General features: G+C 47.1%; 1 protein-coding gene across 2 annotated transcripts in view; it reads left to right on the top strand.

Annotated features, from left to right (window-relative positions):
• The first annotated feature begins 1,068 nt into the window (after nucleotides 1–1,068).
• TNFRSF11A (TNF receptor superfamily member 11a) overlaps nucleotides 1,069–14,888 on the top strand; it is a 28,423-nt gene continuing 14,603 nt past the window's right edge. Inside the window, exons 1-3 of one of the 2 annotated variants that reach the window (XM_069008286.1) lie at nucleotides 1,069–1,376; nucleotides 13,757–13,838; nucleotides 14,279–14,404. In XM_069008286.1, coding sequence (XP_068864387.1) covers nucleotides 1,317–1,376; nucleotides 13,757–13,838; nucleotides 14,279–14,404 — 268 coding nt within the window. In that variant the 5' untranslated portion in view covers nucleotides 1,069–1,316. Of the gene's footprint in view, nucleotides 1,377–13,756; nucleotides 13,839–14,278; nucleotides 14,405–14,750; nucleotides 14,873–14,888 lie in introns of those variants that run through there. The other variant, XM_069008287.1, reaches the window with a different exon arrangement.

The raw sequence follows: 14,888 nt of genomic DNA, 5'->3' as shown, positions 1-14,888 counted from the left end.
AGCCCTTTCTGTCCTGAGTGTATCCTTGCTCTGAGCAGGTATCAGACAACAGCATCACCAAGGAAGGATGAGTTTTTAATATTCTCTTCATCTTTTGTGTTTGAATGTATTTATTTATTTGAAAACATAGCAAAACTAGGTTTTTTTCCTGGTCAAAGGTTAAATCTAAATACATAAGTGAAAGAACAACTTCCTTCTTTGCCCAAGTCTCCCAAGCTTATTTCTCAGCATGAGAGCACAGGGCAGGTTTTGTATCCACAGGGTCAGCTCTGCTGGATCCTCAGGCTGTGTAAATAGCCCGGTCCTGCCGTACCGCAGAGGATTCCTGTCCCTTTGTGAGACGAGGGACATCGAGGGCCGTGCCAGGCATGCCATCAGCTGCAGCCACTCTTTTCCAGGCAGGGTGGCTGCCGCAGGGCTGGCGGTGGTGGTGGTGGATGATGTTTTAGGGGTCAAGAGGCCACCCTGCACCGTTCCGAGTCAGGTCGCAGGGACTGGCCCATGCACGGCGTGGAGTGGTTTGGGAGAGCTCCCAAAGCACATCTTCCGCTTTTCTTCCCCTCTTGGCAGCAATCCCGTCCGCCAGCTCCCGACATCAACTAAAGTACGTGGAGGGGGAAGGGAGGGGACCTCGAGCTGTGCCAGAACGCCGAGGCTGGCACCCACATGTCGCACGGGCGCGGAGATGGGACAGGGCATGGGAAAGGATGGGACAGGAGCTTTCCTCAGTGCTGGGGGCAGAGCCAGGGCTGATCAGGGGGCGAGGTGGGAGGCTGCCTGAGGCCCAAGATGTCCTCTGACAGTGACAGGCGATCCCCAGGGTGGAGAGGAGAAGGCAGCAGTTCCAGGGCAGACGCACAGCGAGGGAAGGTGCTGGGGGCTGGAACGGGAGGGCGCGGAGGCGGGGGCAGGTGGATGCATGGCCCTGCCGAGAAGGACTGACCGGGAACGCAATCCCCACCGGCCGGAGGAGGGACGTGGGCATGGTGACTAAACTTCTTGTAAAAGGGGGTGGAGAAAGGAAAGGGAGGGACAAGAAGCGAGGAAAAAAAAATCTGCATGTCAAGTCTGAGGAAATGCTGTGGGAACTACAGCCAGGCGCCTTTTTTTTTTTTTTTTTTTTTTTTCTTTCTCGTCTTCTTCTTCTCTCTTCTCCCCTCGTGTAGCTGAGAGGAAGGAAAGGAAGAAAGAGAAGTAGTCAGCTCAAATGCGCCTCGCTGCGCTGCCGGGGCGCGGGGGCTTGGCTGGAAGGATCTAGTTTCCCTACGGTGGCAGGAAAAGGAGCCACTGGAGGAGGCAGAGACGGACACCCAGACATGCCCGTCCCGTCAGGCTGCTGGCTCCTTCTCCTGTGCCTCGCTGCCGCTGGCAAACAGGTAAGGCTGGGAGCCGGCGGAGAGGGGAGGTGGGTGTCGCATCCCTCCCGCGGGGTTGGGTTTGCTCGTCCCGCTGCTCGGGGCAATCGGCGAGGTCGGAGCCCGCCGCATCCTGCGGGGCTGGGCAGAACAGCTTCGCCTGCCTTTCCCCCCCGCTCTGGTTGTTCGGGTTTTGGTTTTGGTTTTATCCCAGCAACTCACAAGCTTCTCTCGCTTCTGTAAAATCAAAGTAGTCCAAACCCAAAGTTGCAAAGGAAGCCAGGGGATCTGCAGGGAAAACAGCCTGCTTCTGCCCAGGGCAGGGTGTGAGAAACCAGAAAATATTTGCAGTGAGGTTGTTGAGGGATAAAATTTGCATGTAGAGTAAAAATAAGGCAGACTCCACCCTACCGAACAGATTTATTCGAGAGAACGTGGGCACACTTGTCCCTCAGGCATGGGACGCGGGGTTTCGCAGCCCAGGTTCAGCTTTGCAGCTTCCCCCCGGGATGAGTCCCCTCACGCTCTGGCCATCCCGCCATCCCAGATGTTGGCAGCTCCCGAGCGGCCCCGGGACATGGGACGGGCTTGTGAGCCCGGGTCCGCGAGCGGGCGGCTGAGGCTCAGAGCGGCCACATAACTCGCTTGGAGGTTGATGTGCTGCTCATGACAGAGCCACGAACCCAAGCCCGGTGCCAGGTCAGCTGCCCCCAAGGGCAGCCCTTTTCTCTGGCGGGGGAAGATCTGAGCGAGGTTTGGCTCTGCGGTTGTTTGCAAACACAGCGTGCTCTGGCTGCAGCTCTGTGAGATGCCAGGTGGCCGCTGGTCAGCATGCTGCACTGGATCGTGGCTGGTCTTCCCCTGCTCTCGGAAAGACATTTTCTACAGCCAGCTCTTGCTCAGCCTTGTGAATGGTGTACGTCGCGTTTCCTCCAGAGGTTTACATCTGCAGAATCTTGCTTTGCTCTTTCTAATTATACAGCTTAAAAATTACCCCTCCCTTCTGTTTTTTTAGACCCTTCTAGACTGGCAGGATTTACAAATCCCATGCTACCCTTTATTTACATTTTATTTCCTCCATTAATCAATGTTTGGCAGCCTTGCTACCATTTGTATTTCTTTCATCTGAACTCCTGGTATTTTTCTGTGTCTTGTTATTCTTGATAACTTATGTAACTTGAAGTGCTTCCCCCAACATGGTGCTGTAACCAGGCCATGGCTGGGTTCCCTGAGAGCAAGGTGCAGCTTCAAGAAAAAAAAGATAGAAAACCCAAACCAAAACAAAAAACCCTCTGCTGTCTACAGCTTACAATTTAATGTCTGACCGCACAGTCCTGAGAGCCTTTCCTTTGGATCCCTGGTCCTAAATATGTTGCCTGAAACCACACAGGCCTTTTTTTTCCCCTCTAAAACATACATTTCATTTTGTCCACCCTCACTCTCAGGCTTCTCTCAAATTGCTGCTTTCCAGGTGTCCTCCATATGTATATGACTGAGCCTGCAAATTTCAAAAGTGACTTTTATATCAAAGCCTTCAGGTGGTTTGTCTTGTTCCTCGGTATCCTCTGTGTCTCTCTTTTTTCCTGCCCTGGTGTTCAGTACTGATCAATGCAGCAGGAAGAACAGACCTCAGTGCTCTTCATACCTTTACATCAGGTCACTAACCATTACCTGCCTGCTTCCTCTGGAGCCATTTGGGTTTAGTGCAGTTTTTCCCTTTGGAATATTCTCACTGCCTGGAACTGGCTCAGCTTTTGACTTTCGGATTTCCATGGTATAGCTCCCAGCATGTTTCAGGTACCCTGATGTAGGAGCCAGAGCTCCTCATCATTTCTCACCTCTTGATTCATAGCCTTTCACGAGACACAAAACAAGGAACTTGTATTTATTTTGGGCTGATGTGTAAAGTCTTTCCACTGCATCCAACACGTGCTTAATTCTGAGTCTGTGTTTGTACACAGTGCAACTTTGCATAGCTGTTGCTTTGGACAAGTAGCAGCACAAAGCTGTAGGGAGCTCCAGGAAAGCTGTAGTGTAAGGATAAGGATAAGATGTAATTTGTCAAAGAGCCCGTTAATTTAATATTCTGCCTTCAATAGTGAGCAGAACCTACAAGCCAAGAATGTGAAAGCAAGGCAAGCTTAGAGAGGTGCTGCTCTGGGACAGCCTTTCATTTTCCCCTTTGTCTGACTGATTTGAATAGTGGTTTCTTAGAAGAGTGATGCTTTCTGATGGAACAAATGTGCGAATACCTGTGGGAGGGCTGAGGTCTTTCTGATGCATTTGTGTTAGTTTAGACTTGATAATAATGTGGAATAGTGCTCAAACAGTGATATTTGCAATGCATTTCCTGCAAAGAATGAGAAACATGTAGAAATGTAAGTTACTGCATACTCACTCATAATTCTGCTGAGAACAGACATGATCATTGTCATCATTTTCACCAAAGAGGAAATGGGAACAGAGAATTCGTGACTTGCTCTAGGTCACACACCGAGTGTGGAGCAGAACTTCTGGGAGCAGAGCTCAGCCCTGCTTATCTTGTGCTTCAGCCACAACATGATCTTTCCAAGTGATTCATTTTGGACACTTGTCAGAGATATTTTGCTTTCTGAGGCATGATCTGCTCAGCTTCTTTGCACAGAATAGTCACATCCCTTTCCTTGCTGAACACCAGTGAAGAGCATCAGCATTACTATCAGATGGGAGTCAAAGTATCTGAGAAATGTGCATTTGCAAGTGTGCAATAAGCCAGTTGCACCACAGATTCATCTCCCCTTTTGTGGCACGGGATGGGTCATTCCACTACTCTGTAACATCTACTTCGTAGGGAAGGTTTGCTCATTGCAAGCATCTGGAATTCTTTGCAATATAGAAAAGTTTTGGCCAAAATATAGATTTTTCTTTAACTTCTTAAAATGCACATTCTGTATGATGAGAGAGGGGAAAGAAGAGTGTAACGGTGACAATACTGTGTTACATCATGGGCTCTCCTGGCCCAGTATTCCTTCTCCGATCAGGGTCAAAGGAATCATTCAGTAGAGCAAAACTTCTACAATATCTGATATAAACTCCTGGATTTATTCTACCATTAACAGCATGGGCTTCAAAGCTACTGTAATTCAATTAGTTCATTTGTAAAAATTCCCTTGCAGCAATGGTTCCCATGAGGGACACTGGCAAGTCTTTAATTGTTTTGCAGTTCTTCCCAGAACATGTGGAAAATCTTACAGCACCTCCTATCAACAGAATATAATGTATGTAAAACTACATCATCAAACCCACAATTTAAGAAATCTGTCCCACTTCTCTTTTCATGTTAAGCATCATCTGTCTGATGTAATTTCTTCTTTCCCACCTACAGGACCAAAACAAACCTTTGCCACATTTCACAAGCTGGTAGAATTCAAAGCTTATCAGACATCTCGAGGGTACTGGCCAATGTCATTTAGGGCACCGGGCTTTCTTCATACTGTGCCAGAAGAAAAAAAACCAAAGAAACAGGTCAAGCAGAGAGATTAAATGCATCCCTAAGGATCTTTTTTTTTTGTTTCTATTGCCCATTACTGTCTATTACCCTCAAGCTCAGGAAAGTGGGGTGTAATTTGACAGCTGGGCAAGAACCAGTACAGATGGTAAAAAGGATGCGTGCATAACCACAACACAAAAAATCAAGGAAACCTCAAAGTGGTGCCTTCTGGCATTTACACCTTAACACTATTTCGAGGAATCAGATTTGAGTCACTTTGCTATATTTATCCATCCATCCCTTGGAGTTAAAGTGGTGAAAGACTCTCCTGTAGTAGGTACATGGGCAGATGCAAGGAAAAGGAAACGCTTGCTGCAAAGCTGTCCTCCTGCTTCTCCCTGCACACTTCCTCTCTGTATGACCAGGTCTCCAGGAAGTCTTTCTGGTGACCAGAGCCAGGAGGGTTCCTGCCACCACATGCTGTGACCACAAAATCCAGATCTCCCTCATCCCACGCCTCATGCTGCAAGGGGCTGCTCTGCAGCAAAGGCTCCACTTGGCTGGACGCTTGGAGAAGATGATTGCTTCAGGAGCTGGTTGAGCTTACACAGGAGGGAAGAGGGAAACAGAGATGGCTGGTTCATCATGATCTAAGCTGCAGCTCTGCTCCCTGCATAGACTGTCCCCTTCCTTTCCATGGAAACTCAGCTTGCCAGGCAGCACTGGCTTCTGCTGCAGCCATGCACCCCTATTTTTAAGGATGCCTTGGTTGGCGTTTCTTGCGCGGAGAAGCAGCTGCTCTGAGAATGGCTCATTATTCCTGATGGAATACACAAAGGCAAATATTTGTGTGTTATAAATGCAAGATAAAAATTAAGTGATGTTTAACCAGGTTGCACTCTGGACTTGAGTAGGCCTTGGTCTATGTGACACAATAGCCTGCCTGCAAGAACTTGCCCCTTTTTATGACTTACTCTTCTTTGACAATGGTCCAAAGTTCATGTAGTAGAAGAAAAACTCCACAAGCAGCAATGGCTGGAAGTCGCAAGGTGGGCTGCAGGTGGGAATCCAGCTCTGCCAGCTGTGCTGGCACTCAGGGCAGCCTGCTGTTGTGTCTGCCCTGTGGCAGCAGGACTTGGTGCGATGCTTCGGCACTGGGGATATACAGGTTTCCTGATTTTTCCTTGTCTGTGTGTCACTGCAGTGTGCTATCACATTTGTGATGGGGTGCCTTCTGGAGGGCTCAGCACTGCACAGGAGGAGCAGTGCTGACATCACCCTGGCACTCCAGGACATCCTGGTTTGTGTCCCATACCTGTGTAGCCACCTAAGCTGCTTTGTGCAGGACTTCCCTTTTGTTTGCCTTCTCAGGGTGTGAGTCCTCGGCATGGCTTTCTTTGGTGTTTGTGCAGTGCCCAGGATGTCATGGCTGCAAACGAAGCCGAAGAGTCATTAATCACCTTGGGATAGCGCCCCATCCGTTTCCCACCAAAGTTACAGGGAGGTCTGCCCGTGCAGGCCCAGGAAGGGAGTGGATACACTGCCCTGGCCAGATGCCACGGTGTAGGCTGCAGCATCCAACCCTTATCCTTGTTCTCTGGATCCTTTGCTGCCCAGGAGCCCAGCAGCATCCCCACAGCAGAGGCACATTCCCCACACTGCTTGGCCAGATGTGTTTGTGGTGCCTCCCTGCAACGTTCCCGAAGGAGTGGCTGGAGCAGGGCCTGTGGCAGAGGATGGCAGCACAATGGGCAGGCAGAGAGCTGAGACCCAGGGTTGCCTCTCAGTCTCTGCAGAACCCTCTGGCTGCCTCCCCTCTTAAAATCTAGATAAAAGAGACCAGGAAAGGCTGTGTTTTGGTAAAAGAGCCAAGCTGGCCAGTTTAATCCACCCTGCAAGAGCCAATTAGCCAAGGAAGGGGAAAAAAAAAATGAGGTCATTCACCCTCACCACTTTGTGGCTACTCCAAAAGAAAAAAAAGTATATAGGGTCTGTTCAAGAATGACAAAGAACAACATTTGTGACTGCAGATGGGTGCAGAATATATTTAGTCAGTGGTCAAAGTGGAGAGAAGAGAAAAAAAATCTCGTATGGAAATAAAAATACTGTGAAGTTTTGTTAGGCAACCCATTAATCTGGAATGCAGAAATACAGATAGGGAAAAATGTGCAACTAGGTTCATATGAAGTCCTAAAATTGCTTGTGTAGCACACAAGAAAATCTGTTTTGAGTGCAATATTTTGCCACAGCTAAGAGTTTTGCCCTATGAGCAACGTATTCTTCAGTAACTTTGCATTGTTTGGTAGCAAGGATGAGATGGCTCCTTGAATCTGATCTCACAGGAAGAAAAGCTCTCCCCTGCAATACCACATGTTGTAAAACAGGCTGCTTATGAAAAGGAGCCAGAGCCTCTTCAAATCAGGGAAGAATATTTCCATGGACATTACTGGCCCACAGTCACTGGCAGAGCTGGTTCCTTGTGATGACACCTGAAGAGTGAATTAATAAATTCTCAGTCCAGTCCTGAGCCCTTTAATAAAGGCAGCAATTCCTTCATGACGGAGAAGGTGCAGTACAGTCATACAATCCTCCCCCTAACTCACACTGAAGCAGAATGGTCTGTGGGTGTTACATGCGTCCCTCCGGACAGCCATCATCCCAGGCAAGGGCTGCAGCCCCACCACTGCCCTTCACATTTCTGCCTGCACAGTATTCAGCATTTGTTCCGCAGGCAATGCTAAAATCCAAGAGAAGGAAGCCAAAGCAGAGCATCAGGTGGTGAAAGCAAGCTTCCCCTCTTCTACAAGCTCTCTCATTCTGCCCAGCAGCTCAGCCAGGATTGTGGGATCTCGCCTCACATCGTAAGAGATTAGTATGTTACGTTCCACTCTAGGGCGTGCTGGAAGGAAAGGGTACATAAAAGCTTAGAAAGTCCCCATTGGACTCCTAATCTGGCATCCAGCCCAAGAAGTCCATCATGGTCATTTCTTCATTAAGACTCAACTTCAGCTGATGAAGCATAGAAAGATGATCTACTGAACTAAAATGCAAGAGGAGCATGCTCCCCCCTAAATCATTGTGGCTTTAGTGTCTTTTATTTTTTTAATTAAGTATAATTAATTTTAAAAATTTTAATTAATTTAGGGCGTAGAGTTACTCATGTGTCATTGGGACTGTACCTGGAGTGGTAAGGCTGCTAAACTTTCCTTTGGAGCACTGCTCTTGCACCTGTTTAATTTAGAAGAGATTTGCCTCTGCAAGCCTTACCACAATCACACCTAGGTATTATCTTTGATCATGTCATTATTCTGCAGTCTTTATTTCTGCTTGATATGAACTGTTGGTCTTTCTGTCAAGCCTTTTTGTTAAGTATTTTGGTTTGGTTATCTTTTGAGTTTTTATTCTCTGATTCATCTTCAGAGTATTCTACCTAGTAGCTGTTAGTCTTTGAATTGCTGTGGCTGTGGGGGCACATAGGTTAAAGCACGAGGTTTTGCACCAAAGTGCAGGGAACATGCAGGCACTACTGAGTGCCCAGGCAGTGAAAATGTTAAGTATGCCCCTCTGGCTGCGGTGTGGAGATGACTTTGTCTCTGAATGACAAATGTTGTGCACGTGATGAGAAATCTTCAGCCCACAGAAGAAGGCAGACTGATTCACAGCTTCAGTCAGTTGCTGTTTCAGCCCTGCTGTCCCTTACCTCCATTGTCTCCCATCTGATATATCTGATATACCTGAGGTTCCTGTCTGCCTGCCCCCACCCCGCCGTGAGAGCCGTCAGTGCAGCACTTCTCCTTTGCGTAGCTGCTGGCCAGAAATAGCTCTGGTGGGTTTGAGATTGAGGAATGCTCCTTCCCACTGGTGGAGCAGCACCAGTTGCTCAGGTGTTTGCTTTTGGCTGCATGCTGGAACAGAGGGACGAGGGGAATAGCGAGGACAGGGCTTTTGCCACCATTTGCCCACGTCCTGGCCGCACGTTACAGTTTTCTCTTCAACTCTTCATTATCGGTTTTATCCCTCACACTCTTTCTGGCCTCTTCAGGCATTCAGGCTCTAGCAGGGTTTTAAGGACCTATTTTTAAAAGTGAAATAATATTTAGTTTAAGCTGTTGCCATTTCCCGGCTCTATTTTACCACGTGGTGGTAGTTCTGTGATGTGGTTTACTGGTCACTGGAAAGTTGACATCACCAAAAGCATTTCATTCACAATCTAAGATTTTTGTGATGAATTACAGGCCTGCAAGCAAATAACCGGAATTGCAAAGCTGTGACTTGGGTACTGCTTTGATTTAATTTTTATTGACAGTGAAGACTGTCCATGAAGGAACTGTTGGATGCAACGTGATTATGATTAAGTCTTTAACACAGGACTCCTCTTTCCCCTGGTACACCCGCAACTGTAACATTTTCCAGAGTTGTTACTATTATGTGCCCCCACAGAGTGCTGGGAGCACCAGCCACAGAGCAGCGCCCGTCCAGAGCCAGATTCTATTTTTACTCTTAAATAATTTTTTAGGCAAGCCTCTGAAACTGGCAGTGGGCTGAAGAAATCTGGGGTCTGGGCTGAAGAAATCTGGGGTCTGGTTAGCCGTACTGCTGACCCAAATCAGGTGGGAAGCTGGAAGGCTGCAGGCACAGTCGGTACCTGAGAGAGCAGAGAGAGTGGCTCATATTTGAAGAAGCAGCAGCAGACAAGTGCAGAGCCTGTCTTAGCTGTGCTTGCAGGGGCCACTTCAGTTCGGGAAACATTGCTCAAAGCTCACTCCTGGCAACAAAGGCAAATAAGGCCCCAAATCCATGGATTTTTTCAGTTTTACAGCAAGCAAGTCTAAGGACCTCAAAAGCAAGTGGTTTGAATAAACCTGGGCTCCAAAGTATAAAGAAGAAGTGGGGTGTGCAAAGCAGGACAGACCGTAGTTATCTTTCCCACAGGTACTTCGATGCTGTAACAATAAATGGAGAAAAAAATGTGCTTTTCTCAGTGAAATGATGACAGATTACTTGAATACTTTCCAGAAACAACTGCACTGATCAAGAAGGTGTCATCTTAAAAGATAGTTACCCCTTGACGTGTCTCTTTACATCTCAATTTTTGCAAAACTCAGATTATCGCTAATGAGCAATGCTCATTGAGGCCTCAGGTTCTTGTTCAAAAGTGTCATGGGAAAAAGACTGTGGAAACCCCCGACCTTGTTCTTCCAGATTTTTTCTTTTAAGGGAAAGAGGCCCATGCAACTCTATCTTTTCTGAAATGTGAAGAGCAAGAAGAGTAATTTTAGCATCCATGACACACAGCTTCTGCTGCCCTCTGATTGCTCAACAGCACAAAGAATAAATATTTCCTTAAGCCTGAGGACAGGAGTCTGAATGCTGCTGGTTCTCCCCTTCAGAAGCACCTGTGTGTGTGGTTTTTTAAGGTATGAGTAACACAGTGCTGCTTTGTAGTGCTGTCATCAATGTTCCCCAATCCTAAAAGCACAAGCACACTCTTGCTTAGTGTCCTTTTCAACACATAAGCAAGAAAAATATCCAAACCTGAAGCTGAAAAGGCTGCCTGCAACTCGACACCAAAACACAATCTTTCTGCAAGCCTTGATGTAAGCAAGGCTTTACAAAGAAGTCCATTGTGGTACTCATGTGCTTAAAGGTAAGCAGGTCTTGGTGTGCTTTACCAAACTATGTCTACCAAGCCTGGAGGAGGTTTGTCTTTTTTCCCCTGGACTCTTCCCCTGTCAGATATACTTGTTCTGAGGTAATATTGATCAAATGGGAAAGCTGCCTGTTTTTTTAGGAACTGGTGCAAATCTAGATGCTTTGCATACTTTTGAAGTGACAAATTAAACTTACACAGGATACCTAAAGCTCTTTGAAGCGCTTACTTGCACATGGCGGTGGGATTTAATGAGCAGCTTCGTCAATAGCAAGACGATTAAAGGAATGACCAGGCTGGGTTTTATCTCATTTAAGCACTTCAGAGGAAGTTGGCACTTTCTCTCTCTAGATAAGGACTTGGTGGTGTCCAAATCACCCTGACCCATAGGCCAGCATCCGATGAGAGGAAGGATGTTCCAGGGGTTACGGAGCAAACTTGAGCCTTGGGAGACTTGGTTTGGTTTCCTGTCACCTCTGTAAAGCCAGATGGCCTCCTGGTACAAGTTCCTCATCTGTAAATGAATTGCACTTCCCTGTCTCAGAAGGACACACTGGCAGGAATGTTCTGGTGATGGCGAAGCATCAAGTCATTGTGCTGCCAGCAGCACAAGTACTTCTCAGCCTCCAAAGGAAGTTAATGTACAGTTTGAGACAGACACGTCTGCCTGGCAGAGGGATTAACAAGGGATAGCCTGACATTAACAGAGCTGTGTTAGCAAAAAGTCCTGAGTTTGGCTCCCACCATAAGAAAACTCCAGGTTGCTTTGGTTTCCCTTCCTGTCCTCTGTCCCCCAGCTTTCATGCTCAGCAGGTCCAGCCAGTCCATACCAGGCTAAAATCCCTCACCTTCACATGGGGGTTAGCCTGTGGGTGCTGAGAGCCTTGTCTTTGCACCATTGGGCATAAATGAAAAGAGGGAGTGTTGCAGCTTTATGAACGTGTTGGCTTGTGTGAGAAGGGGAAGGACACGGGCACAGAAGAGGCTGCTTATTGGCACAGAGCACAGGTTAATGCAGCTGTGAGCTATTCCATAACAATAGCCCTCATCATACCCTAAAGCCTGGTGGTATGAAACAATCTCCAAAAGGTGGCCGAGCAATTAGCCTGCTCCCTTCGCCTTGGTCCAGGGCCCTGCTGCTTCTCCTCAGGCTGAGTTGTGATTCTCAGAAATTACTCCAGACCCTTTAGCTGAATGCTCTTTAGCAGATTTGCATATCCTTCCGTAAAAAGGATGACTTTGCCCTTGTTTGACACTTCAGTAATTTTTTTAGTCATTTTGTCTAAAGAGGAACTATTAAACAGGGGCAAACGAGGAAGAAGAGGACATTCTGTAACAAAAAGCGAGTGACTGGACCTGCTGTTGGTCTCACCACATTTGTTACCTTTATGAATGACTGGGTAGAGAATCAACTGCTCAAGACACTCTTTGTGCTTGGTTCCACATCGTCACCTCAACCCTTTGCTGGCCATCTCGGGGTTTTAGCCTGAAGTGCGCTACAGAAGATGAGCTCTTTCGAGTGTAGGGGTCACTGAGCTGTGTCACTGTTCAGCTGCCAGGCTGGCCCAGCTTTCCTTTTCCTAGATTGCCTCTTCCCTCACCAGCGCTGGTTGTTATCCTGTGCCCCTCCTTGGAGGTGCTGTGTAAACAGGGAATGCAGTGTTTGTTCCAAAAATGCGTTATCTAATTGCAGGAAAGGTTCTGCTAATGAATGCAGAGAAAGAGACAAGGAAACGATGAGACAACAGAAGACTAGACTCTTAATTTGACCTGGAATTGTTGTAATGATTAAAAAAAGGGCTGTAAGTTGTTCATACCCTGCAAAAATATGAAAACTCAAGAACTCTGACTTGTGAACGACTTTTTCAGTTCCAGACACAGCTAGCACAGTTTTGATAAACAGAAGTCATGCACCAACCCATGGCTCAAACTCCAAGCCAAAAGGTGGTCTTTAAAAAAAAAAAAAAATTTTTTTTTGGTCATCTTTAATTTACAAGATGCTTCCCAGCATTAGAAGAGGGCAAGGTGCTTAGGGAAAACTATTTTATTTTTAAAGAGGTTGCTATTGCTTAAACTACAAAAGGAGGAAAGAGAAGATGTAAGGACTTGGAGGAAACAAGGGGAGAATGCTAACTAGAGGAATGGGAACCAGTACCAGCAGGCACAGGGTTATCATGTGCTATTAGGTGGCAAAAGCTCCCTTTAACCAGCAGCAGAAGCTTTATTGCAGCTTTGTCCAAGTCAATGAGGTTTTAAGAGCTGTATCCAAGAGTGAAGGGTTCCTTGCTATGGGCTCGATTTTGAATCACCTTATCTAATTGCAAGATCAACAACTGGTTGTGACAGTGTTGCATTTGCCTTGAGGACTCTGGGCTGCCAGAGCAGGGTCAGGGAAGGGCTGGGCACAATGCTTGGCTGGCCAGGATCTCCAGCACAAGCCCTGAAGCCTGGGCTGTGGGTGGGACCACTGTGTGTACAGGCAGCTGAGAGCTGGGGCGGGCTGCAAAGGCCCATGAGGGCCAGAGGCAACCCTGCTGCCCACTTTGCAAATGCCCTGACATGTACCCATTTCAGGTGGTTGGGGGGGGGCATGGTTTGTGTTGATTTGTGTTGGTTTTGTTTTGGGTTTTTTGAGACACACAAAGCTGTTGGCTTAATTGCATCACCTTCTGGATGGCTGCCTCAGTTCCATGAGACCACCTCTGCAGGACACAGTGGGAGCCATAAAAAGCTGCAAAATTTAAGTCCAGTATTTTATGGGACTAGCCAGGAACATTTGTATCCCAGTGGGAAGTTGGGAACTTCTTCTTTTTCAGGAATATAAATCATTCACCTTGCTTGTTTGCTTAATGCTTGACATTAAACCTGGCAGTTTCCCAGGTCTTGATCTGAGGTAATTTCTGTGGAAGAGACTACAGAGGTATCTCTATGCCTTTTATTTTCTTTACAATTGTTTTAAAGTTGTAGATTTTAAATAATAGAGTACTGTAAGAAAAGGTTATTTAGCAGGCCAAAAGTTCATGACAATTTGCAAGATGGGTTATTTATTTGTCACCTGGCTCTGTTAAAAGTCCTTGTGTCTACAGCGTCAAGTACATACCCTTAGCATGTCTACAAAGCACCTTTGAATTCACAAATGTTGGGTAACTTTTATTGCTTGGCTATCCACAATGCTATACAGAAAGAAAGTCTTCCTTCTCTCTGCCAGCACCATGACTGGGTAGGTCTGAAGCTCTCCAGGTGTATTGGTTCTCATGTCCTCTCTTTCCTTCCCTGCTCCAGTTGTCACTACAAATCACTCCACCATGTGAAAGTGAACAACACTATGAGTACTCTGGACGGTGCTGCAGGAAGTGTGAGCCAGGTATGTGAGCGCTGACTGGGCTGTGAGGCTGAGAAGCTCATGAGGAGCTGCTCTGCAGGTCGCTGGTGAGGCAGGCGGCTCTCGTGACTGCTGATGGATTGGCACATGCCCTGCAGGTGCCTGATCTCAGGCTTACAAGTGCCTTCCTAGTGCAGGAGTGGTCCTGCTGGCCTCAGCAAAGGCCACAGCACCTGCTTTGTTGGGATAGCACTTAACTACTGCAGGAGATGGAAAGCAGCTCAATTCTTGTGCTCCCCAGGCCATACACTTCACAGATGTTTCAGTGCCAGACTAAGTGGGGACCAGATTGACAAACTGAAAAGGTGCAGGAAGAAATGATTGTCCGCAGCAGTGTTAGCGCCCAACCTGTTATTTTTGTCCTCCTTAGACAGATGCTCTGCAGCTTCCAGATGACCAATTTGTCCTTTTCTCAATCACAGGGAAGTATTTGTCTGCTAGATGCACTGCTACTTCTGATAGCGTGTGCCAGCCATGTGGCCCAAACGAGTATATGGATGTCTGGAATGAAGAAGATAAATGCCTGCTACATAAAATATGTGATCAAGGTGAGCTGTTCTTACTACAGAACCTTTTAATCCCAATTAGTGAAGCGTGAAGATGGGAAAGTGGATCTAGGGAAGTTGCTTTGTTCAGGTGCTCAACACTGAAGGCTGAGCTTGCAGAAGAGCCTGGGAGAGGTCCTCATACAGCAGAGATTCTGTGCTGTGCAGAGCACCATGACTGCAGTCTCTGTGCTGCTGATAGTGATTATCTTCACTGGGGCCATTCACCCTTGTGAGCTGATTTTAGAAGTTGTCCTTTTGCCCAGCACACTCTGCATTCACTTCCCCTAATGTGTTTGTCTCACCCTTGCAAATGCTGTGTTTATTTTCTACACAAGCCACAAGGAAATATATTGTTCAGGAGTGCAATTGGTGAGGTGTCCTGTGCTGATCAAGGGTCTCCCGTGCTGCCTGAAAGACACCATTTCCTCTAACATGAATGGTTTTGCATCTGCCATTCAAGCAAAGCAAGTAGGTAGTTCAGAAA

The sequence above is a fragment of the Aphelocoma coerulescens genome, chromosome 2 (assembly GCF_041296385.1).
Source record: "Aphelocoma coerulescens isolate FSJ_1873_10779 chromosome 2, UR_Acoe_1.0, whole genome shotgun sequence".
Lineage (NCBI taxonomy): Eukaryota > Metazoa > Chordata > Aves > Passeriformes > Corvidae > Aphelocoma > Aphelocoma coerulescens.
This window is presented reverse-complemented; position numbering and strand designations above follow the sequence as displayed.